Here is a 27,943-nt window from a genome sequence, read left to right on the forward strand (position 1 = left end):
TCTAGCAGGCTTGTGTTTGCTGAGCGGTTGGAAAATCTTCTCCTAGATACCCCCTTCCCCCACTGGTCCACAAAAGAGATTGGACCATTGTAATTGAGAAATACACCATTATAAACTTGTCATGTGCATTGCATTAAACAATAAAGTGACATCATGTAAGGCTTTAAGAAAAAGTATGTTGCATTCAGAGATTTATATAAATCTGAAAGCATTTGATTCAAGCAGGTCCACAGCTTACATTTATTTAATTTAAAAAAGAATATTGGACATAACAAATTACAAATAACCAAAAGAATTAAATGTTTTTTTTATGTCATTACAATGTGCAATTTTACTGAGAAAGTTTGTCCTCAGTTTGATGCCCCCCCACCACTTAATGTCCCGTGCGGACCGCACCCCCCGCACATTGCTAGCTACGCCCGTTGCGTTTAGATCTCAGAAACTAGAAGAGAAAATGAAAATCGGACATCATGATATCTTAGATCATTCAAATTTCTGATGCAACGGCTACTTTTTTTCTTTTCTGAAAGCGAAAAATCTAATTTTTAAAATCAATCATGCAAGCAGTTTGTTCATAAAAATACACCATTTTTTCAACTATTCACTATTAATAGTAACAAACACTGTATGCCATTTAGCAAAGGAGATAACATTTTACCATTTTTTAAACACATTTATGCAAATGGTTTTAGATTTTCGTTAAAAAAATATATTGTTTTACAATTTTATTGCTAAGTTATTTAAGTTCTGTCATATTAAATACAACATTTATTTAAAAAATGTTAACTTTTAAAAAAAAAAAAGAAAAATCTTTTTATTATGCAAATAAGTTGCACATAATTTAAAACAACAATTAATAAGTTCTTTTCATATGATCTCGTGAACTGCATTATACAGCGATATTGCTCCCATACAACACTAAAGAAGTTTTTTTTTACGGAAATGTTTTTTTTTTTTTTTTTCTTTCTTTTTTGAGGCTTTGAATAAGAGATAGAGCCTGACCCTTTACAAAACAATTAGATTCATTATAAGACATCTGTTAGGCCAGGTTCAAATCTAACTATACCTTCACTTATCCCTTGGTCTGCTGGACCGCTGGGGCACTGCACAGGATCTGTCAACCTTCTTTCACCATTCTTCTCTGTCATTTGCTTTTGATAGAATTTCATTATGATATTCTTTCTGAAAATATTGAAACCTGCCTATTTGCCTGGGTGGACCACTTCTGATAGAATTTAATACCGACATTCTTCTGAAAAATATTGAAAACTGTCTTTTTTCCTGCCTGGGTGAACCACTTCGGGGGCCGATTTTGAGTTTGTGTTTCCACACAAACTGTCTTTGTAACCTTGTTCAAATTATAGTGCATCTTTTATGTTTATAGCAATCTCATTGTGCCAATCTAATTTGGCCTTATGACGATCAGCTAACACAACTCTGCTCGAGTCCCCTTGACAGTTGGCAAAATAGTCAATGTGTCTCAGCCACACATCTCCTTTTCAATGAAAGCAAGACCATAGATTTTACTTCAATATATTGGTCAAGAATTGGGATCTAGAATACCAATTCGCCTTTTATTAGTGCTATTGGTTTATAATAGTAGACCTCTATGTGAATTCGGCAATTTCCCCTAATAGCGAATCATGCAGAACCAGAATCATTTGATGGCGATATAACTTTTACTAATAAAAACAAGAACATGGCTTGAATATTCCAAGTATTCAAGATCTACACAGTTGAAAACAAAAGCAATTTTTCTTCTTTTTTATTAGCTAAAAAATTTATCTTAATCCAAATCTATAACCTTACTAACACATTAACATGCCCATTGCGGGTCAATCGGGAGTTTATTATGGCTATTGGTTGTATTTAACGATTATCGTAACGATACAGATCGCCATAAACAATCAGCGTACAAACAAATGACTCAACAAAAAAAAAAAAGAACAAGAAAAAAAGCCAAGTTTATACTCACTACTAAGTTTTTGTACATTTAAAAATGAAATTGTTTGCTATGCCATTAAAAGTATTCCTAAGTACTGAAATTAAAATATGGTTTTCAAACCCCAGCTCATTTTGCAGCCTCCTCCGCGTTCGTCTGTGTCGTCACGGTAATAATCAGTCCACTCATTGGCTGTAGCGCAGAGATCTCTGGAAGATACTTGCCCGCACTGGCCTGCGTCACCGTCTGGATACCAGGAGAAGCACATCTTGGTTGTCCTCATCCAGAGTGGCGCCGTCGACGGTACTTCAATCATCCAGGACATCCTGCAGCCTCCCGGTCGGCGATCTGTATCGTCGCGGTATACTGGTGAGAATTGGTTAATGCCGGCGCAGAGCAATGGTGCTGCCCCATCTCCGCACTGTCCAGCGTCGTCGTCGGCGTACCAACGATAACAGACTTGGACATCGTTAAACCAGGAAGGGTATCCAGTAGAGAATATGCCCCACTGCATTCTACAACCCCCAGCTCCGCTATCGGTGTCGTCCCTGTAAACTGGAGTCATACTGTTGGGTGTGGCACAGAGTCGGTTTTGAGCTCCGTCTCCACATTGCTCTTCATCTCCATCTGCCCACCAATTATAGCAAAGATTCGTTGCAGTCCTAAACCAGGACGGGATTTCAATGTGACTCTCGATTTCGCTACCAAGCGACTCAACATCTCCCATCACGAGAACAGGCAAGGCCTTCAATGCTGTAAGTCTGGTTTGAAGGCTGTTCAGAATGGTATCGCTGGAGATCTTTCTTGCAGAAGCCATTAACCTTTCCAACTCATCCAGATAGTACCTCAGGACGTAGTTCTCCATAGCTTTCTCCATGGAGCTTCTCTTGTTGCTGTCTGAGATCAAACCACTTAAAGGCTTCAGCTCTCCAGAAAAGAGCCAGGGGTCTTTGCTCACAGTAGGCTGCCATTCAGAAATCCCATTTTCGGTCAAGAGGTTTGTATTACCACCATAGTATCTGACTGTCTGTGTGGTTGAATTTGTAAATCTCTCATCGGCATTGACATTTTCCTTCAAGTAACCTCCATTAGCGGATATGACGTTTAAGAAAGACGCTTTGGCATTGGCTTTAACCTCTTCATCAGACCTGGAGTAAAAATAATCTGTTTTCGTCTCCATGACAACCCGAATGTAGCCGCCGAAGTTTGCTGTATTGAAGTAATGAGTTCCGAATGTTTCAATAAATTCGTTATAAGCACTTGGGTTGCTGTCAAATGTTCCGTTAAGCTGCTCATCGATAAAAATCTGAACGTATGTGTCAAAACCTAAGACCCACTTTGGAACTAAATCAGCTCTGGTGGCAGACTCGAAAGCTCCCACGTCAGAGATATACTTAGACATGTTGGTGATGGTATTCTGCATCTCCTTGAAAGATGAACTTGCAGAGAAGGCGAATTTCCAGATGGCGCCTTCACCACCGACCTCTGTCGTCATCGACTTGCGTACTTCCTCATAGGACTTGTAGAGATTTGTATCAGCAGACAACCAACCTCCTGGAAGGGACGTCAAATGCCAGACCTAAAAATCATTTTAAAAAGAGGATATGAATTAGTTCAATGTACATAGTGCATTAGGTTTAGTACCAGATGACCGATTCTCGCTTTGTTAAATGACTCATTAGGGAATTACGAGAGAAATTTTTCCCGACGAAATGAGAAAAGTAAGAAAACGACTATTATTTTTTTGTGCATGGTGATTTGAACCCTTTCTAGTCTAGAAATGCATACAAGAAATCACCGAGAGCCTACATCGAGAGGCGCCAAAAGTCGATAATTACATAAACCAATAATGTGTGAGTGGATTTAAGGTAAAGGTTGCACCTGTCAGACTTGACGAGTTAGGGCTTGAAGTGTTGGTTAAGTTAACATACCTAGGCAGCATCACACACCTACTTAACTCAATCGTCATCTTAACTGCAACGTATGCACGTGAGACATGGAGGTTGTAATGAAATGATAACGACTAGAATACCAATAACATGGCTTTATTCGACAAATTAGACTACAGTAAACAGGTGAATGAGTCTTTCTGAACCGTTGCACTTTAGCTCTACTGTGTTCAGCAGTGTCTTCTTAACTGCGAAACCAACGCCATGTTCCCTTACTTCACTTTTAGCTTTGCCTTGCCAGAAGAAGGTGTAGTCAGTTCGTATTATTTAATCAAGGCACTTGCCTGGGCATTCTTTGTCTAACCAAAGGTCTATGACCTGCTGGAGCCTGGCTAAACATCTCTAACCAGGGAATAAAAATACTAAAAAGCAAAATTTAAAAAATACTTTAAAAAAAAACACAAATCATATATTTAGTGTGGTTGTATCAATTAACTTATCTTATAAAATACATACTTTACTTCAAAAAAGAAGATGAATACGTCCTACGCGTCATGCATCTAGTCATGCAGGTTAACAAATGAGATAAATACTGCCAAGTCATTGGTTGTCCTGGCTGGCTCAGGCAACCCATTCCATACTCTAATAGCACTAGTTTGGATCAGTCATGTAATTAATTTTGTAATAGATCTAAACCAACAATAATAAATATGTGCGATTAATAATATTTTTACCAATACTTTTTGTTTAGCACATGTTCATGTTTTATTAGCTTTCTTAATACGCTTTGATCCTATCTGGACTAGTTGGAAAGGGATGGGTGAGAGAGAATGATCTGGGTGATCGCTTTTTAAATGTCTTTATAAAAAAAAAGTGAGCAACTTGAATGTGAACTCGAGAGCTAAGACCTCCTCAGCCTCCTCAAGTCAATACGGTTACCACTGTGTCAGGACTGCTTGATCCGAGAATGGGTGTAGGAGAAATAACATGTACACACTTTTTACCAGACAGCAGAAAGAGTGAAATGTAAAAATGAAATACGATAGCGGCCCTGTGGCTTTGATACCAAACAGTTTGACGGAGTCAACAATGATCTAGAATTTATTGACTTTTTTTGTGCTATAATTTTAAACTTCCTACTTTTCGTGTCAAGCATTTGTATATTTAACATCTTTTCATAAGATAAAAGTTCCTTCTTCTATGGTGGTAATAAGAATTACGCTAACAAGTCATGGAAACAGAATGCTAGGCTTTATTCAGTTAGAAACAGCACAACGGCTGGAAGAGATATTTCAGGACACAAAACACTACATCAATGCTGTGAATCCATTCTCTCGACATTCCACAAACAAAACACTACATCAATGCTGTGAATTCATTTTCTCGACATTCCACAAACAAAACACTACATCAATGCTGTGAATCCATTCTCTCGACATTCCACAAACATAACACTACATCAATGTTGTGAATCCATTCTCTCGACATTCCACAAACATAACACTACATCAATGCTGTGAATCCATTCTCTCGACATTCCAGAAAACAAAACACTACATCAATGCTGTGAATTCATTCTCTCGACATTCCACAAACAAAATACTACATCAATGCTGTGAATTCATTCTCTCGACATTCCACAAACAAAATACTACATCAATGCTGTAAATCCATTCTCTCGACATTCCACAAACAAAACACTACATCAATGCTGTGAATTCATTCTCTCGACATTCCACAAACAAAACACTACATCAATGCTGTGAATTCATTTTCTCGACATTCCACAAACAAAACACTACATCAATGCTGTGAATTCATTCTCTCGACATTCCACAAACAAAATACTACATCAATGCTGTGAATCCATTCTCTCGACATTCCACAAACAAAACACTACATCAATGCTGTGAATCCATTCTCTCGACATTCCACAAACAAAATACTACATCAATGCTGTGAATCCATTCTCTCGACATTCCACAAACAAAATACTACATCAATGCTGTGAATCCATTCTCTCGACATTCCAGAAAACAAAACACTACATCAATGCTGTGAATTCATTCTCTCGACATTCCACAAACAAAACACTACATCAATGCTGTGAATCCATTCTCTCGACATTCCACAAACATAACACTACATCAATGCTGTGAATCCATTCTCTCGACATTCCACAAACAAAACACTACATCAATGCTGTGAATCCATTCTCTCGACATTCCACAAACAAAACACTACATCAATGCTGTGAATTCATTCTCTCGACATTCCACAAACAAAACACTACATCAATGCTGTGAATCCATTCTCTCGGCATTCCACAAACATAACACTACATCAATGTTGTGAATCCATTCTCTCGACATTCCACAAACAAAACACTACATCAATGCTGTGAATTCATTCTCTCGACATTCCACAAACATAACACTACATCAATGCTGTGAATCCATTCTCTCGACATTCCACAAACAAAATACTACATCAATGCTGTGAATCCATTCTCTCGACATTCCACAAACAAAATACTACAGCAATGCTGTGAATCCATTCTCTCGACATTCCACAAACAAAATACTACAGCAATGCTGTGAATCCATTCTCTCGACATTCCACAAACAAAACACTACATCAATGCTGTGAATCCATTCTCTCGACATTCCACAAACAAAATACTACATCAATGCTGTGAATCCATTCTCTCGACATTCCACAAACAAAATACTACATCAATGCTGTGAATCCATTCTCTCGACATTCCACAAACAAAACACTACATCAATGCTGTGAATTCATTCTCTCGACATTCCACAAACAAAACACTACATCAATGCTGTGAATCCATTCTCTCGACATTCCACAAACATAACACTACATCAATGCTGTGAATCCATTCTCTCGACATTCCACAAACAAAACACTACATCAATGCTGTGAATCCATTCTCTCGACATTCCACAAACAAAACACTACATCAATGCTGTGAATTCATTCTCTCGACATTCCACAAACAAAACACTACATCAATGCTGTGAATCCATTCTCTCGGCATTCCACAAACATAACACTACATCAATGTTGTGAATCCATTCTCTCGACATTCCACAAACAAAACACTACATCAATGCTGTGAATCCATTCTCTCGACATTCCACAAACATAACACTACATCAATGCTGTGAATTCATTCTCTCGACATTCCACAAACAAAATACTACATCAATGTTGTGAATTCATTTTCTCGACATTCCACAAACAAAACACTACATCAATGCTGTGAATTCATTCTCTCGACATTCCAGAAAACAAAATACTACATCAATGTTGTGAATTCATTCTCTCGACATTCCACAAACAAAACACAACATCAATGTTGTGAATTCATTTTCTCGACATTCCACAAACAAAACCCTACATCAATGCTGTGAATTCATTTTCTCGACATTCCACAAACAAAACACTACATCAATGCTGTGAATTCATTCTCTCGACATTCCAGAAAACAAAATACTACATCAATGTTGTGAATTCATTCTCTCGACATTCCACAGACAAAACACAACATCGATGTTGTGAATTCATTTTCTCGACATTCCACAAACAAAACCCTACATCAATGCTGTGAATTCATTTTCTCGACATTCCACAAACAAAATACTACAGCAATGCTGTGAATCCATTCTCTCGACATTCCACAAACATAACACTACATCAATGTTGTGAATTCATTTTCTCGACATTCCACAAACAAAACACTACATCAATGTTGTGAATTCATTCTCTCGACATTCCACAAACAAAACACTACATCAATGTTGTGAATTCATTCTCTCGACATTCCACAAACAAAACACTACATCAATGCTGTGAATCCATTCTCTCGACATTCCAGAAACAAAACACTACATCAATGCTGTGAATTCATTTTCTCGACATTCCACAAACATAACACTACATCAATGCTGTGAATCCATTCTCTCGACATTCCACAAACAAAACACTACATCAATGTTGTGAATCCATTCTCTCGACATTCCACAAACATAACACTACATCAATGCTGTGAATTCATTCTCTCGACATTCCACAAACAAAACACTACATCAATGCTGTGAATTCATTCTCTCGACATTCCACAAACAAAACACTACATCAATGCTGTGAATTCATTTTCTCGACATTCCACAAACAAAACACTACATCAATGTTGTGAATTCATTTTCTCGACATTCCACAAACAAAACACTACATAAATGCTGTGAATTCATTCTCTCGACATTCCACAAAAAAAAAACACTACATCAATGCTGTGAATTCATTCTCTCGACATTCCACAAACAAAACACTACATCAATGCTGTGAATTCATTTTCTCGACATTCCACAAACAAAACACTACATCAATGTTGTGAATTCATTTTCTCGACATTCCACAAACAAAACACTACATCAATGCTGTGAATTCATTCTCTCGACATTCCACAAAAAAAAAACACTACATCAATGCTGTGAATTCATTCTCTCGACATTCCACAAACAAAACACTACATCAATGCTGTGAATTCATTCTCTCGACATTCCACAAACAAAACACTACATCAATGCTGTGAATCCATTTTCTCGACATTCCACAAACAAAACACTACATCAATGCTGTGAATTCATTCTCTCGACATTCCACAAACAAAACACTACATCAATGCTGTGAATTCATTCTCTCGACATTCCACAAACAAAACACTACATCAATGTTGTGAATTCATTCTCTCGACATTCCACAAACAAAACACTACATCAATGTTGTGAATTCATTCTCTCGACATTCCACAAATAAAACACTACATCAATGCTGTGAATTCATTCTCTCGACATTCCACAAACAAAACACTACATCAATGCTGTGAATCCATTCTCTCGACATTCCACAAACATAACACTACATCAATGCTGTGAATTCATTTTCTCGACATTCCACAAACAAAACACTACATCAATGCTGTGAATTCATTCTCTCGACATTCCACAAACAAAACACTACATCAATGCTGTGAATTCATTTTCTCGACATTCCACAAACAAAATACTACATCAATGCTGTGAATTCATTCTCTCGACATTCCACAAACAAAACACTACATCAATGCTGTGAATTCATTTTCTCGACATTCCAGAAAACAAAACACTACATCAATGCTGTGAATTCATTCTCTCGACATTCCACAAACAAAACACTACATCAATGCTGTGAATTCATTTTCTCGACATTCCACAAACAAAACACTACATCAATGTTATGAATTCATTTTCTCGACATTCCACAAACAAAACACTACATCAATGTTGTGAATTCATTTTCTCGACATTCCACAAACAAAACACTACATCAATGCTGTGAATTCATTTTCTCGACATTCCACAAACAAAACACTACATCAATGTTGTGAATTCATTCTCTCGACATTCCACAAACAAAACACTACATCAATGCTGTGAATTCATTCTCTCGACATTCCACAAACAAAACACTACATCAATGCTGTGAATCCATTCTCTCGGCATTCCACAAACATAACACTACATCAATGTTGTGAATCCATTCTCTCGACATTCCACAAACAAAACACTACATCAATGCTGTGAATCCATTCTCTCGACATTCCACAAACATAACACTACATCAATGCTGTGAATTCATTCTCTCGACATTCCACAAACAAAATACTACATCAATGTTGTGAATTCATTTTCTCGACATTCCACAAACAAAACACTACATCAATGCTGTGAATTCATTCTCTCGACATTCCAGAAAACAAAATACTACATCAATGTTGTGAATTCATTCTCTCGACATTCCACAAACAAAACACAACATCAATGTTGTGAATTCATTTTCTCGACATTCCACAAACAAAACACTACATCAATGCTGTGAATTCATTTTCTCGACATTCCACAAACAAAATACTACAGCAATGCTGTGAATCCATTCTCTCGACATTCCACAAACATAACACTACATCAATGTTGTGAATTCATTTTCTCGACATTCCACAAACAAAACACTACATCAATGTTGTGAATTCATTCTCTCGACATTCCACAAACAAAACACTACATCAATGTTGTGAATTCATTCTCTCGACATTCCACAAACAAAACACTACATCAATGCTGTGAATCCATTCTCTCGACATTCCAGAAACAAAACACTACATCAATGCTGTGAATTCATTTTCTCGACATTCCACAAACATAACACTACATCAATGCTGTGAATCCATTCTCTCGACATTCCACAAACAAAACACTACATCAATGTTGTGAATCCATTCTCTCGACATTCCACAAACATAACACTACATCAATGCTGTGAATTCATTCTCTCGACATTCCACAAACAAAACACTACATCAATGCTGTGAATTCATTCTCTCGACATTCCACAAACAAAACACTACATCAATGCTGTGAATCCATTCTCTCGACATTCCACAAACAAAACACTACATCAATGCTGTGAATTCATTCTCTCGACATTCCACAAACAAAACACTACATCAATGCTGTGAATTCATTCTCTCGACATTCCACAAACAAAACACTACATCAATGCTGTGAATCCATTTTCTCGACATTCCACAAACAAAACACTACATCAATGCTGTGAATTCATTCTCTCGACATTCCACAAACAAAACACTACATCAATGCTGTGAATACATTCTCTCGACATTCCACAAACAAAACACTACATCAATGCTGTGAATTCATTCTCTCGACATTCCACAAACAAAACACTACATCAATGTTGTGAATTCATTCTCTCGACATTCCACAAACAAAACACTACATCAATGCTGTGAATTCATTCTCTCGACATTCCACAAACAAAACACTACATCAATGCTGTGAATCCATTCTCTCGACATTCCACAAACATAACACTACATCAATGCTGTGAATTCATTTTCTCGACATTCCACAAACAAAACACTACATCAATGCTGTGAATTCATTCTCTCGACATTCCACAAACAAAACACTACATCAATGCTGTGAATCCATTCTCTCGACATTCCACAAACATAACACTACATCAATGCTGTGAATTCATTTTCTCGACATTCCACAAACAAAACACTACATCAATGCTGTGAATTCATTCTCTCGACATTCCACAAACAAAACACTACATCAATGCTGTGAATTCATTTTCTCGACATTCCAGAAAACAAAACACTACATCAATGCTGTGAATTCATTCTCTCGACATTCCACAAACAAAACACTACATCAATGCTGTGAATTCATTTTCTCGACATTCCACAAACAAAACACTATATCAATGTTGTGAATTCATTTTCTCGACATTCCACAAACAAAACACTACATCAATGTTGTGAATTCATTTTCTCGACATTCCACAAACAAAACACTACATCAATGCTGTGAATTCATTTTCTCGTTATTCCACAAACAAAACACTACATCAATGTTGTGAATTCATTTTCTCGACATTCCACAAACAAAACACTACATCATTGCTGTGAATTCATTCTCTCGACATTCCACAAACAAAACACTACATCAATGCTGTGAATTCATTCTCTCGACATTCCACAAACAAAACACTACATCAATGCTGTGAATTCATTCTCTCGACATTCCACAAACAAAACACTACATCAATGCTGTGAATCCATTTTCTCGACATTCCACAAACAAAACACTACATCAATGCTGTGAATTCATTCTCTCGACATTCCACAAACAAAACACTACATCAATGCTGTGAATTCATTCTCTCGACATTCCACAAACAAAACACTACATCAATGCTGTGAATTCATTCTCTCGACATTCCACAAACAAAACACTACATCAATGTTGTGAATTCATTCTCTCGACATTCCACAAACAAAACACTACATCAATGCTGTGAATTCATTCTCTCGACATTCCACAAACAAAACACTACATCAATGCTGTGAATCCATTCTCTCGACATTCCACAAACATAACACTACATCAATGCTGTGAATTCATTCTCTCGACATTCCAGAAACAAAACACTACATCAATGCTGTGAATTCATTCTCTCGACATTCCACAAACAAAACACTACATCAATGCTGTGAATTCATTTTCTCGACATTCCACAAACAAAACACTACATCAATGCTGTGAATTCATTCTCTCGACATTCCACAAACAAAACACTACATCAATGCTGTGAATTCATTCTCTCGACATTCCACAAACAAAACACTACATCAATGCTGTGAATTCATTTTCTCGACATTCCACAAACAAAACACTACATCAATGCTGTGAATTCATTCTCTCGACATTCCACAAACAAAACACTACATCAATGCTGTGAATCCATTCTCTCGACATTCCACAAACATAAAAAGTATGAACGATATTGCAACAATATCAATGATTTATGTGGTTGGTAAAGTACTACTTCTTTAATCCAATTCGTCCAGTTCCCTTGATTTGTCCTGATAAGTAATTATTATGACGAGGCGTGTGCTATAGTATAAATGCATGCCTGCAGAATAAATTTATGCAGTTCAAAAACAAAAATGTGTAGGGGCTGGCGCCCGCTTTTGGATTATTACAGCGCTCTATAGACAAAAAAAACATAAAAAATACTTTAGAAAAAATCTTATATGAAGTGTAATTGTATGAATTAGTTTTGATTAGTCATGTAATTAAATTTTCAATAGATTAAGATCAACAACAAAAAATGTGTGTGATTAGAAATATTTTTACCAATTGTTTTTGTTTAGCGCTATTTCGTGCTTTTAGCTTTCTCAATATGCTATTATCTGGTTTAACTTTAGCATAATCGTATTCTCGCTTCTAAAAATGGATTATTTAAAAAAAAAGGGGGGGGGGACGACTTGATTTCATTTCTCAAGACTACTTAAGTCGACATTCTAACCACCCTGCTAGTGAAGAGCTTATGAATACAGAGGAGTATGTTCCAAAGTAACTTTAAAGCGGCGACCTATAATTCAACTTAAACCACAATGTTCAGTCAAGTAATATTTCTTTCCCTTACAAAATAATTAACTAACAATAGTTATTTAACTTCTTTGTTAATTTTTTACAAAATTGATTCTTTGGTTATCAGGTAAAAGAAATAATTGTGCAAATTTTCAGCTTAATCCGAGATTGGGTGTGGGAGAAATAACGTGTACAAACGTTTTACCAGACAGATAGACAGACAGATAGACAGACAGACAGATAGACTAACACAGTGAATTGATATAAGTTTTGTAAAACGTTTGGCGCATTTGTGTTTTTTTTTTAATAGAAGTTCCCTTTTCAAACCAAGTGAATGTTTGGGAGAACATTAGTAAAAGTAAAATAACGCTATTTTAACTAAATTATAAAAGGTTTATTGATTTACATTGGCATGCTAACAATAATACTATAAATATTACTAGAACTAGATTTACCTGATCAGGTAATTGGTACTTCACGTCTCCAGAGGCCGTCCATGTTTTTTGTTCGTCGCATGTAAAGTTTAGGACAGGTCCTTTAAATCCATTGCTTCCTATATTCAGCGGCACCAGATCCAACTTGGTGATGTCTACGCCTCTGAACATCTTCTCTATCCCAGGTGGCGGGTTAGAACATGGCGTTCCCACAGCAGTTGGTGCCCAGAATACTTGGACCAACACTAGAAACACCAATCCTGAAACAGGACATATGATATCTTTATTATTTCACCCACTAGTTGTCCCACTTGGATACTTATCTTGTAAAGCATCTCTACTTGCAGCTATGGAGTTCAACTTCGGAGACATTCTCTCCCGTATACTGACTGGGAGTTGTAGATACCTGCATTATTTCTGCTTGGCTCGTTTTTTAATCACTCTTTTATTAAAATAGCAAACCATTTTGGTTTCACAACTTTAATGTCTCCCTATGGTTACTTTCATGGGCGTAGGGCGTAGGGGGTATGGGGTTAAAAGGAGGTTGGTAAAGACGCCATGTTTTTCTTTTTCACACCTACAACCAACAAAGAAATAAAAAAAACACCAACAAATAAACACACACACATAAAAAAAAACACACACACATACATACATTTACGTATGAATGTTCATTATAGCTAACTCGTTTATCATATTTTTCTTTGGAAGACTTTTATACTCTAGAATAGGTTCTTTCTTGAATTAGTGGAATGATAGAAGATTTCCTTGACTTGCCAGCTAGGCCAGGGGTCGGCAACCTTTTGAGTCGGAAGAGCCAAAAATTACAATTTACAAAATTTCAAAGTTTCTAAAGAGCCACAAAGTTTTTTCTTTCCAATAAAATAGTACTCACAATGGGCGTAGCCGGGGGGGGGGGTTGGGGTTCAAACTCCCCCCCCCCCAAATGAAATCCCACCCTTCAGGGGGGGGGGGATCGGAATTTAGTGACTGATTTTTTGGTTTGATTTTGTTTATTTTATTTTTTTATTTTTTTTTATTTTTAATACTAAACCATCACTTACCCCAGCACAACCAAAGGGGTTTTGAGTTTAAAACCCCCTACCAGGGGCGTTCGAGTTTAAAAACCCCTACCAGAGGGGTTCGAGTTTAAAAACCCCTACCAGGGGTTTTGAGTTTAAACCCCCCTACCTGGGGTTTTGAGTTTTAAACCCCCTACCTGGGGGTTTTGCAGTTAACTCCCCCTCTTCTATAAAACAAAAAAAAAATGCAAACGAAAATCCCCTTATTCCAAGAGCACAGTTAAGAAAGATTTTGATTTTAAAACCGCCACTAAAATTTACGATAAACCCCCTCTTCAATATAAAAAAAAGCTAATTACGCACTCAAAATGTTATGAGCGTAGCTAAATGGGTTTTGACTCAGTTTTGAGTTTAAACCCCACTTCAGCGGGGTATGAAGGTGTGACAAGTCAAAAACTCGCTGTCAGAGTCACTCTAAATTATCACAGCATTAATTATTATTTTTCATTATTTATTTATTTTATTTTAATTATTTCCCCATCCTACCCCTGATTTCTTCACCCGCGCCACCTTTTCCGCTCCAGGCTAGACTTAGTTGACCACCTTGGAGATAGCTAAGGCGCGTCCTTTCATTTATCTGCCCTTGACCGGGGCAAAGATAGACACGTTCTCTTTAGTCTTATCCGCGGATGTCCGCCGCGATTGACCCCCCCCCCCCCTTGGGTGGAATGTAGGTCACTCTTCCCCCCACGTCTCTCTTTGATCTAAGAGATTACACGGGTCAATACACCGCGTGGTACTCCAAGGTGTGACGCTTGTCGGACTTCACCCACGTGTAAGCTAATTCTTAGCCTAGGACGTTTCCTGTGTCCGCTCACATTTTCCAGGCCTTTGTATATAAGGTAAATTAAATAAAGTCAGACCCCCTCTTTCTCATTCGAGCTGAGCTATCGAGTCTGGACTATATCACTTATTCTTTCTCCTAGAGGAATACCTGGTGGTAAGCCGAACTTAATCACAAGTTCCATCTTAATTACTCTGTGTATATTTCCATTGGATTTTATCATGTGTATTTTGCTTAGTTCATTTATATTTAATTAGTGCATTGTGTATTTCTCACTGGCGTAAGTAGAAAACATAAACATGTCCTATGTATTTATTTATGTATTGCATTAATCTATTAATGCTACGTTGCTCAATTGATCGTTGATGCAACCATGTATATACTTGTACATCTTATTTTATTTTCTTTATCTCGGCTGACAACCGTGATAATTTTACTAGCGCACTAATACTGCGCTTAGAAAGGAGATATGAGTTATCTCCCCTGTATTGAATTATCTCCCCTTTACTCATTTTACTCTAATGAGAGTTGCGCCGCTTGAACGGACACACCATTCAAGCGCGCTCCATTGTTCTCGACCCACGGTCATATGTAAACAATCATCTGGGTCGCTGACCACCGCCCAATTCAACCCCCCCCCCCCTCTTCTTTCTCTATCCACCTGTGTTGTTCATTTGAGATTATTATTTCCCCTTCTATGTACATTTTATGTTATTATTTCCCCTTTTATGTACATTTTGATATTGCTACTAGATATTGCTACTATCATCCATCTATTTTCCAAATCCCATTTGTCATTACCTCCCCCTTGTGCTCTAAAGCAATTTTACCAATCTGACGAATGCACCTCAGTCGAGGGCATCGATAAAATGTATGAGAGACATGTCCTAACTTGTCTTTATTTATCCGCAGCCTCCCTCAGGTGTCTATTGCCTATTTAGATGCTAAGTGCTATTCAGCACTGTATTTGCTATCAAGAGTTACCTGCCAATTTATTTGCTATCGAGAATCACCTCCTATTTGTGTGCTTAGTGCTATTCAGCACTGCACTTGCCTACTGAGATCTACTCAACTCTACCACTTGGCGCTATCGGCATTGCCCACCTATTCGACAGCCCACCTGTCAAGCTATTAGGTGCGACGTCCCTAGGGATTCAGATCTGTGTGAGACGTCATAGCTACGCCAACCCTCTGCAACTCACTGGACTTATCCTGTCAACTACGCTGCCCACGGCAGATCAGCTCTGCCCGCAGTAACCTTGTGCCCACGGTAGCCGGCCACCCGCCCTACTGTGCCCACTACAGATATTAAATTTTGGGGATTGAGACTCCACAAGAACTATATCACCGGCGTCCCTCTATCCGCTAGAGCGCCACCTCCAGCTGCAGAACCTCAAGCCAGGACACAGCCAGCTGCGACATCAACAGGAATACCAGCTAAGTCAGAGGACAAAGTGACATACTCTCTTAATAGGTGCAAGAGTGATGATCAAAATACCTTACTAATTAGAGATAGATGCAAACCCTCCCTCTTTTTATTCTTATATGTATATTTATGTAAATAAATATTCTTCATTTTTAACTTTTGTATCTATCTTTCATTGCTTTGTCTCGTTGCGTGTCTGCTCCCGATTCATATGCTGATAAGTGGGGGTGTGATAGCTTTAAAATTAATCATCCCCTAGACATTAAACGCGCCAAACACACGTCACATTTCCCCACCTGTCACAGAAGGTAAAAAAATACCTCTTCAATAATAAAAACAAAGCAAATTATACACTCAAAATGTTATGAATGTAGTCAAAGGGGTTTTGAGTTTAAACTCCCCTCCATTGGAGTTTGAAGCTAAAAAGTACCTCTTTAATATAAATAAAAGCAAATTACTCACTCTAAAATCTATGAGCGTAGCAAAGGGGTTTTAAGTTTAAACCGCCATTCAGAGGAGTTTGATGCTAAAAATACCTCTTTAAAAAAAAAGCAAATTACACACTGTAATTATTTGAGCGTAGCAAATTACTCACTCTAAAATCTATGAGCGTAGCCAAAGGGGTTTTAAGTTTAAACCGCCATTCAGAGGGGTTTGATGCTAAAAATACCTCTTTAATTTAAAAAAAAAGCAAATTACACACTGAAATTATTTGAGCGTAGCAAATTACTCACTCTAAAATCTATGAGCGTAGCCAAAGGGGTTTTAAGTTTAAACCGCCATTCAGAGGGGTTTGATGCTAAAAATACCTCTTTAATTTAAAAAAAAAAGCAAATTACACACTGAAATTATTTGAGCGTAGCAAATTACTCACTCTAAAATCTATGAGCGTAGCCAAAGGGGTTTTAAGTTTAAACCGCCATTCAGAGGGGATTGATGCTAAAAATACCTCTTCAATTAAAAAAAAAAAAGCAAATTACACACTGAAATTATTTGACCGTAGCCAATCCCATCGGGGGTTTTGAGTTTAAACCCATCTTCTACAGATGGCTTTTTTTTAAAGTTTAAAACCCCTCCAAATTGTTTTGAGTTTAAGATCCCCCGACAGAGCATTTTGAGGTTGAAAACCCCCAACAGATGATTTTGACGATAAAACTTCTCTTTTCGATATAAAATCTAAAGCAAACTACAGTCACTTAATTCCAAGCGCGTATTCAAGAGAGGTTACACATTTTTACCAGTGGCAGAGCTCCATAAAAAAAAAAGTGCAGTGAATAGTCATCTGTTGAAATTGAAAAACACTAAATGTGGCTCAACAAAGACGGCTAAGACAGATTTTAGGAGTCCGTTATAGAGATCGGGTCTAAATCAAGGAAATCCAATGCCGAACTGGGAGTCGACCTCTTAGTACGATTGTGAGAGAGCGACGCATGAGGTTTGAGGGACATGTTCTCCGACAAAATGAATTACGCATAAGAAGAGTTGTAATGATATCCTAGTACAACTTGACAACGCCACTCATTCATGGAGGTCCTCATGGCAGGTGGGAAGAGGCTTCAGACATTACCAGTGACAGATTTTTATGGAAACAGCTTGACGTCAGTGCTCCGAATGGCGATATCAGCCAATATCAGAAATAGCTCCTAGCGCTCCCCTAGACCCTTTTGCTACTAATGGCGGGGAATCTACAATTTTATGGAAACAGCTTGACGGGAAATGCGCCGAACGGCGCGGGAGGGTCTAAGTCAGTAAGGATAGCACACTAGGTTTTTGAAATAAAACTTTTTAATAGCAGGAAAATGCAGTGTAGATACCTCAGAATATGCATTTTGTTGGCTTTCAATACCAGAAATAATTGCTTGGCGGCGGGGCTTCGCCCCGCGATGGGGGAGCTCCTAGCGCTCCCCCAGACCCCTTGCTAGAAATGCTATAATTTTTCCACTAACTCATGGAAGAACCTATTCTAGGGCACAATAAAAGTCTTCCGAAAGAATGAAGGGTCAAAATGTAATAAAGTTTATGTACACACACACACATAAATACATATAAATATTTTTTTCGCTGGGGGGGGGGGGGGTGGAAGAGAAATATACCCCCCCCCCAAAAAAAAAATCCTGGCTACGCCCATGGTACTCACACAACTATTTTTGCTATAGAAAAGAAAACGAATCTATTTAATAGTATATAGGTAGTGTTTTTCATTACAAATTATATATATATATATAATATGCAGGGGCGGACTGGCTATATGGGCAAACGGGCAAATGCCCGGTGGGCCGGTACCAAATGGGCCGGTCTGGTCGCGACCTAAGAAAAAAAAAATCAATGCAATAAAAAGTCACAGCAGCAAGACACAAAGGCCCGAACACGTTTATTCTTATTACAATTAATTTTGTTTGAAATTCAACAATAATATAACAAAGAAATACACTTTACGCTGTACGTATTATCATTTGCAAAACGTTAGACCGTACTTTCTGCTATGCACGAGCGGCATGGACTGCTTTGATGTCTTCGAGGTTGTGTTTGGCCTAATCATTTTGCTGGTCGGCATGGGCCTTTGATGGCACTCCCATTTTGTTTTTTGCTCCTTTCCTCCCCCGTCTTTTAATGGTTCCAATGAAATTTAACCAAAAAAGAGGGACGAGAGAGGTTAAGTTAGAAAACATTGATATAAGGCGCGACAATTAGCTCTTTAACAATACTTCATAGAAATTAACTTTAACACATACACACGAAATTGCAAACCACCCAACTTATTTACAGCTCAATATGGGTATAAAGCTCTACTTTCTGCGATTTGAAAAGAAAACGTAAGTTTCTTTTTGTTTATTTTTAATAACATAGATCTAAAAATACTACACTTAAGGCTTAAAAAAATATTATTTAATTAAAAAATAGATCTAAATCAATTTTTATACAATTATAATAAATGGCAAACTTATGCTTAGTATGAAGTCATTAATGATGAAAATTATTACAATAATTTATATAGCGCTGTCACATCCGATATTTAGTGAAAAAAGATTTATATTTTAAATAATGGGTCATGGTATATTCATGTACAAATCGCGTTTTTGAGAATGTACTAGGAGGAAGCAAGAGCTTTTCAAATTAAGTAAGTGCCTCTCTAACCGTTCTGCTTTCTCTTATCTTTTAATGGAATGGGTTGCCTGAGTCAGCCAGGATTTAGCATATTTGAAGTCACAGATCAACATGCATGACTAGATTGACACATGAAATGCGTAAGACGTAACAATCTTATTTTTGAAAGAAACGTCTGTAATCTATAATACCAAAAAGCTTCAAACTCATTAGGCTGCTATAGTATTGTTTATAGTTTTCAGACTACATACATGTATAAATAGAATACATTATGTAATCCTACGAATGCATACATCCATGTTTTGATGCGTTATCAAACTTTATATATTTTGTAGAGAATTAGGTATACACCTAAAATGTAACACATTGGCGTAGCCGGGATGGGAGGGTCCTCAAACCATCACTTGCCTCAGACCTCATTGAAAGGGAAACTTTACTTACTGCCCAGTGCAGAAAACTATAGTTTGCAAACTTCATGAGCGTAGCCAAAAGGGGTTTTGTGGTTTCCCTTCCCCCTCCAATACAAAAACTAAAGAATTTTACCATTTTCTACCAGTCGCTGGGCTCCAGTGAATAGCAGATTTGGTTTTTGAATTTTTTAAGCGGAAGAGTAGCAGGCTAATTGCACAGTAGATACCTCAGAATATGCATTTTTAAAGCTTAAAATAACGGAAATAATGCTTGGTTCCGGGGCTTCGCCCCGGATCCCACAGGGGAGAGCTCTCAGCGCTCCCCCGGACTCCCTAGCTGCCCTTTGGCGGTGTGTACTGTCATTCCACTGATGATAGGAAGAGAGTATTCGAGGGTAGAAAAAAATGTTTGAAAGAATGAAAGATCAGAATGTAATGAAGATTAATTACATATACACATACACAAATATATATATATATATATATATATATATATATATATATATATATATATATATATATATATATATATATAAAAATTTCGGAGTGGGGTAAAAATCCCCCTCCCCCCAGAAAATATATGACATGCCATTTGTGGGCTGGTTTATATGGTAATGCCCGGGCCGATTTTGATACCCAGTCCGCCCCTGATAATATGGCATTATTAGATAATTTTTTTTTTCGAAAACAACTAAAGCAATTAAACATTTACTTACAACACCAACTTGTACTTCAATAACAAACAATTGAGCAAACAAATTCAATGGGAGCGATGGCTTTGCATGGTTTAGAAAGTTGTGGTACATTTGAGAAAACAAACTGAAATAATAAATGGCTCTAAATCAACACCAATAACAGTAACCTCAGGCGTACCTCAAGGAACAGTCTTAGGTCTACTACTATTTTTAATTTACATAAACGATTTACCAAATTGCATTAGTTCAAGAACAAAAGTCAGATTATTCGCAGACGATTGCATAATATATAGAATAATAAAAACAACACAAGATACAGAATTGGAGCAAGTCTTTCCACCCAGAAAAATGTCAGTTGTTAAGAGTAACAAAAAAGCTGAAACAAATTAATTCCACTTATCTTATTCATTCCTAACCCTAACCAGTAACACAAACTAAAAACGCAAAATACCTAGGTGTTATAATAAATGAAAAACTGTCATGGAATCCACATATTGATGAAACTATAAAAAAAAATCAAACAAAGCATTAAGGTTTATTAAAAGAAATTTCTATAAATCAAATAAGAACATAAACTAAAATGTTATTTAACCTTGGTTAGGACCCCTAAACTCAAGAAAACATAAAGAAACTGGAACAGACACAAAATAGAGCAGTGAGATTCATAACAAACGAATATTCACATTTGACTAGAGTAACACCTTTAGTTAAATCACTAAATTTAGAAAGCCTTCAGGATAGAAGACTTAAAAGTAAATTAGCAATAATACATATAACACTGAACCATAATCTTCAAATACAAAAACATAATTTAATAAAATACTCAGAAAGACACAAAGATACAGGCACATTCCTCATCCCATATGCTAGGACAAATTTGTACAAATGCTCCTTCTTCCCTAGTGCTATTAGAGCATGGAATGGGTTGCCTGAGCTAGCCAGGAAAACCAGTGACTTGGCAGAATGCATGACGCGTAGGACGTAATCTTCTTCTTCCATTTTTGTTGCGTTACGTACATACATTTATGGAGCTCAAAGTCCTCCAAATTGCTTTTCAACTCTGTAAATGTTCCACCCCACAAAGCTTTACTTTTTAAATGGATCAATTGCATGTCTAGAGATCCAGTATCAATTCCAATGTGGATTTCATTACTATTTGTGTTGAGTGGATTTACTAGGAATGCTAGAATGGTTTTGTAGGTTTTGAATTGCTCTAATCTGTCAGATAATTCATCTTTGATTTTTTTGTATAACTGTGCTGAAGTAATTCGTGTCAAAAGTTGCACCGATTTTATCACGATACTGCTTTAGACATTGAAAATGAAGTAATTGACCGCTCTGAATATCTTCTGGAAAAAGAATTAATTTTTCTTTAAAACAAACCAATGTTTCTACCAAAACATAGGATGGGTTTTCCTTTTCCTTGCAGTTTTAGGTTTCAGATCATTTAATTTCACTGTTATATCCACCATAAAGTAAAATTTGTGCAACTATTTGTCGTTCTCTAATTCAGAGTGATTAATGCCCATTTCATTTAGGAATGAATGTATTTCATTCAAGCACAAAGCTAAACGTTTCAACCTTCGGAAAGGCATCGCACTTTATAGGACAGAAGGAGCTCGGAATACTGAGTCTCCATTTCGTTTAAGATTTAAAATGACGATGGTAGAGTGCTTTTGGTCTTGAATACCAAATTCATGACCTCAACTATTTCAGCCGAATTTGTTTTTGGCACAAAGCGCTTCTTGGTGCATTATTCAGTGAAAGATTTCGTGGTTTATTTTGCTTCGAAGTATCGTTGTTGCCCTTTTTTCCCCCTGCTACACTTCTGGCTCCATCAGTTGCTATTTAAACGATTTTATTTAAATCTATTTTATTATTTTCAGGGTATTTTTGCATGGCATTCGCTGTATCTTCCCCTCTAGTTTGTCCTGAGAGCGGTCGCAATCCTAGAAGTTCTTCTTTGGGACCTTGGGAAGACATATACCTGACAATAAGGGCTAATTGTGCCGTGTTATTTATCTCGCAAGGCTCATCTATAGCAAGTGATAATACAGAAGAAAGTTGAATATCTTCCACCTGCAAATATGTAAAATTTGAAGTCATTTTAGCTAATCTATCTTGTACTGTTTAAGCGGATAATGGCAAATCTTTTTTTTTTTCAAGATTTCTGGTTTGTTTTTGAAATCACAAAACAGTTCTTCAGATGCACGTAGGAAGCAGTCTTTGGCATGCTCACCATCTGTAAATGGTTTGACCTTTGTGCAATTTCTAGTGGTACTGCAAAGCTTGCCATCTTAGCATTACTTGTAGATTGCTTCTAACTTTGAGAAGATAATCGCTTCGAACTCATTTACTTCAAACAACATACTATACCTCACAACCAAAGCTGCCTGGTCGTGCGGTTTGCACGCTGGACTGTCGTTCGGATTTATCGACGGTCGAGGGTTCAAACCCTGCCCGCTCCCATCCCCCGTTGTCCTGCGGGAGGTTTGGACTAGGAAGTAAACTATCTTCAACTCTGAAGGAACATCCGAACATGTAAAACATTTTCAAAGCGAGTGGTGATGATGTCAATTCGTCTTGCTTCAAAAGCGAATTAAAACCGATATAGAGCATTCAACGACGGCCGAGAGCTTCCGACGGACTGACAACAGTGACGACGCGTGTAACGGGAGAGGGGTCTAGTGAAAAGCGAATACAAGTGGCTGAGAGATAGAATCGGTGTCTAATCTTCGTTAAACGATTCAGAACCATTTTTTAAAAAATGTTTCGATAAAATAAATAATATTTGCGTATGGAACTAAAGAGCCGCAGCCTCACATCAAAAGAGCCGCATGTGGCTCGCGAGTCGAAGGTTGCCGACCCCGGAGCTAGGCTTCTTGGAATCATGTTAGCTGCTTTAGCCTGGTCTAGAGCGGAGCTCCAGTGCAAAAAAAAAATGCATTTCTGATATGTCTAAACCGCAATATCCTGCTATTCTTGTAACAAGTAGACAAGTGGTAGAAAATAAAATCTGCTATTTACTGTAGAACTAGTAGACGGATGGAGATGCCGAATATGTATCACGTATCCAGATGCAGTCTTTCATGCATTATGCCACTAAATAAGCTGATAAAGTTGGCCTCCTAACTAATAGGCAAAATATTCAATACTTCCACAGCCTTCTCCCTTGGTGCCACCCCACGGCTCCAGACATTCGCTTGAAACTAGTGGACCCTAATGCCACTTAGCTGATGCACCCATCTATCAATCTGCACACATATCCCTTAAGACTTTCAATGCGTTCCCTGTAAATTTACCTTGACCGCCGAGGTGAAGGCTACCGAGGCCTGAACAAGTAGTTATTGAACAGTGCAGGATGGACAACTGTCCGGATGATTCCGATTTCTCGTGGCTCATACTTCAACTCACAGTGCCCTCGCTGCTGGGCGAAGAGAATAACTGGACCTCATATTCTTTTTGAATTCGCCATACTGGCTTATTTACTTATGACATGTCTGAGAAGACACACGTTCTTAACCTGTTCGAATCTGTCTAATCCGTTTCTTAGCAAGCACTGAAGACGTGAAAAGAACCAGTGTATACGAAATTCAATGCGAACTCGTTCCTCAATAGCTCAGATGTCATGATACAGAAATGGCTGCGATCTATTATATAAAACAAGATTACAAAGAAAGTTTGTGTTGCCACACAAACTCAGAGGCGGCCCCCGTGGGAGACGGATCCCTGTCGGATCCGCATATTCGCTGGTCGACGGAGGATGGCATCGAGCAGGGTATGAAACCGAGACCGTAGAGATAATCAGTCCTGCGCGCTAACAGCACGACCAGGCATTGCTCTTAATCTAACGACAAACTGGTTACCAATTAATAGCCTACTATTGATAATATACCATTACATTACGGAATGACAACTACCGGATATGTACAATATGTCAGAAGAGCGATTTTAGATAATCTTTTGGTATTGAGCATTTTCATTTAAAGGAAACTAGAATGAGCATGTGGATCTACCTAAATTAAACTACTAATTTAGCACTCTCAATATCTATATCTACTAGATCTAGATCTAAAATATGTATTTGGGATAATGTAGATGTAATTTAGATAAGATTTATATATAAAAAACACTAGATAATCAATTAATAGACTAATTGCAATATGAAATATTAAAATAGTAGATAAGTTTTAGTATTTTATAACATTGCTATATTGACATATTGACAATCTAGACTTTAGATATAAAAATCTACACTCTAAGCCTAGAAATTAAAATTATAGATCTTGATCTAGTCTAAATCATGGCTGTCTGGTAGTGCGGTTTGCGCGCTGGACTGTCGTTTGGATTCATCGATGGTCCCATGTTCAAACCCTGCCCGTTCCCATCCCCCGTCGTCCTACGGAAGGTTTGGACTACAACTCTGAAGGAACATCAGAAACATGTAAAACAACAAACATTCTAAACTAGACTAAGAAATTCTAGATCTAGATTCTATAATGATTTTAATTAGAACTTAAATCTAAATCCAGTTTTAAAAATCTAGCTCGTGTAAGAAAAAAAATCTAGATCTAGTGTAAAAAATCTAGCTCTAGTGTAAAAAAAAATCTAGATCTAGTGTAAAAAATCTAGATAGATCTAAATCTAGCTATTACGTCTTTTTAAAATGCGAGTCACATTACGAGGTTTAATAAACATTACTATACCGAGTTGTTTTAGCATTTAAAGAATTTATTCCATATGACGTCAAAGGAAAAAAATCTACTACGTCGCACGGTCTAGTTAGACTAAAAAATATCATCTATACGAGCAGCTTGTTTAGGGTTCATAGACATTGGTGCACCGAGTGAGATCTTTTAGCATTTCATTTAAAGAATTAACTCCATATGACGTCAAAGGAAAAAAAATCCATTACGTCACACGTCCTAAGACTAAAAAATGTCATCTATACGAGAAGCTTCTCGAGGGATCATAGACATTGGTGCACCGAGTTTGTTCTTTTAGCATTTCATTTGATGGGCTAGTTAGACTTAATATATGTATATATATAAAAGGATTAAAGACGCTTTTTTTTTGTTTTGTCTGTCAGTTTGTCTGTCCGTTATGTTAATAGCGAGAAAAAAAAAAGACTAAAAGCTATTGAAAATCTGATTAAAATTTAATTTCCCTTCCGAAACATCGCATTAGTTTTAAGTTTCTATTATAGATTGTTCCGGATGTTTATATATTTATAGTGAGAGAAAATAAGAATTCCAGATTAATCAATTGCCGTTAATTAAATTTGTGGGATGGTCTGTTATGAAAATTAGATGTACCATAGCCTTATGGAGATTTTTTCAAACCATACTTTGGTGTTAGGAAGTTGTTTTCCTTAAAAATCAGAACAGAATATTAACGATAATTAGATTATCTAACGTTTTAGATAGAAAGTTAAATGTAGTGTAAGAGATAAGTGCGATTTTACATAAATAGAGTTAAACTATTTTTCATGAAAAATCCGGAACAACCAATTTTAGTAAATGAGAAAATTATTTGTTTTATTTATTAGAAGAGGGATTTGAAACATTTATTAGCGTTATTAGATTTTTCATATAAAATTCGGATCATTTTTGGCGACGATTTGTAAGAAAATTAAGGTAATGTAGGTCGATTTCTTTTTCGAAACAAAATCCGGAACATTCTTTAACAGATTAAACAACTTTTATTATGTTTCGGCAAGAAAATTAACTGTAAAAAAAGTCTAAAAAGTGATTTTCAATAATCGTTTCTAGTAAATTACTTTCTTATTTTAAAATCCTGAATAAACTATTGTCAATATTTTTGAAAAAAAAAAAAATTATTTGACATAAATTTGTTTAAAATTAATTATTCGGAACAATTTATATTGATAAATAAACTATAGTGACGTAGTGTCAAAGAATATAAGTGTAATATTAGTCAATTATGCGATTTCAAACAATCATTTGACATAATTTATTTTTTTATAAAACAATATCCGGAACAACTTTATAGTTAATGAAATATAAATCAGTATAAATATTTTTATTTAGCATTTATATGCTATTTACATTTAAAAAACCGGAACAATATATTAAAGATCATGTGTTTCTTGCAACGTTTAAGTATGGAAATAAATCTAATATAAGTTAGAAGAGCAAACAAATATTCATTGGCATTGATTTATTTTTTACAAAACATCCGGAACAATCTATTATAGATACTTAAAACTATTGTAATATTTCTGAATGAAAAATTAAAGGTTAAATCAGATTTACAATAGCCTCTAGTGTTATTTGTTAATCTAATCGTGACAGACGGACCGACCAACAGACAAAACGCACAAAAATAAGCTTCTTTTATTTGGATGGGGGCACTAAACAAAAAATAAATAAAATCTGATTTTTAAAAAAAGTTTAAGGAATTGGTTTAGCACCCGATCATGTTGCGACGTTACGCTACTGCACGAAAGTCGATGCATAAAAAGTCCATTTTAAAAAATGTGCTTGATATTTACATACAAAACGCATTATTAGCATTTATAAACAAACAGCAATGTTTTCTTTTAATTTTAGCAGCTTGTTGACCAGAAAAAACATCTTAAAGTATTATTTATATTTGTTGTAAACATTTCCTGTACATTTTATAAATATATTTGACTTAGTGATACTGAAAATACACAAAAATTGGTAATCTTTGTTAGCATATTGTAACATTGCCTCCCTTACATTTACGTAATTGTTTTAGAATTGGTGTATTTTTATAAAAAAAATCACTTTCATAATTAATTGTATAAATTAAACGGTTTGCTTTTAGAAAACCAAAAGTAGCCTTTGCACCTAAACTTTTTAAGCCGCATTTAATGAAATAATATTTTTCATATCTCTTTTAGTTTTCGAGATCTGAGTGTGACAGACGGACAGACAGACAGACGGACAGACGGACATTTTGCACAAACCTAATAGCGGCTTTTTCCCCTTACGGGGGCCGCTAATAGACATAAATTTATAAGATAATACTCACGTGACATTACTGCTGATTGGAGAAGACTGTAGAACTCTGACATGAACCGGTGAAAAATGATCAGGATTTTTATAGTTGTAACTAGACAGAGCTGGGACAAACGTAGTCCGGTTGTGTACGTGTGTGAAAA

At 36.6% G+C, this 27,943-nt stretch overlaps 2 protein-coding genes across 5 annotated transcripts in view; one reads left to right on the plus strand and one right to left on the minus strand.

Moving 5' to 3' along the window:
* Nucleotides 1–27,943, plus strand: part of LOC106078545 (uncharacterized) — a 171,731-nt gene that overhangs the window by 26,231 nt on the left and 117,557 nt on the right. The window lies entirely within an intron of this gene.
* LOC106077550 (perivitellin-2 67 kDa subunit-like) lies at nucleotides 1,946–27,937 on the minus strand. Its single transcript, XM_056037948.1, has 3 exons — nucleotides 27,814–27,937; nucleotides 13,313–13,551; nucleotides 1,946–3,521 (listed from the first exon to the last, which is right to left on the minus strand). The coding sequence occupies exons 1-3, from the start codon at nucleotides 27,854–27,856 to the stop codon at nucleotides 2,046–2,048; spliced, it is 1,758 nt and encodes a 585-aa protein (XP_055893923.1). The 5' UTR covers nucleotides 27,857–27,937; the 3' UTR covers nucleotides 1,946–2,045.

The sequence above is a fragment of the Biomphalaria glabrata genome, chromosome 8 (assembly GCF_947242115.1).
Source record: "Biomphalaria glabrata chromosome 8, xgBioGlab47.1, whole genome shotgun sequence".
NCBI classification, from domain to species: domain Eukaryota; kingdom Metazoa; phylum Mollusca; class Gastropoda; family Planorbidae; genus Biomphalaria; species Biomphalaria glabrata.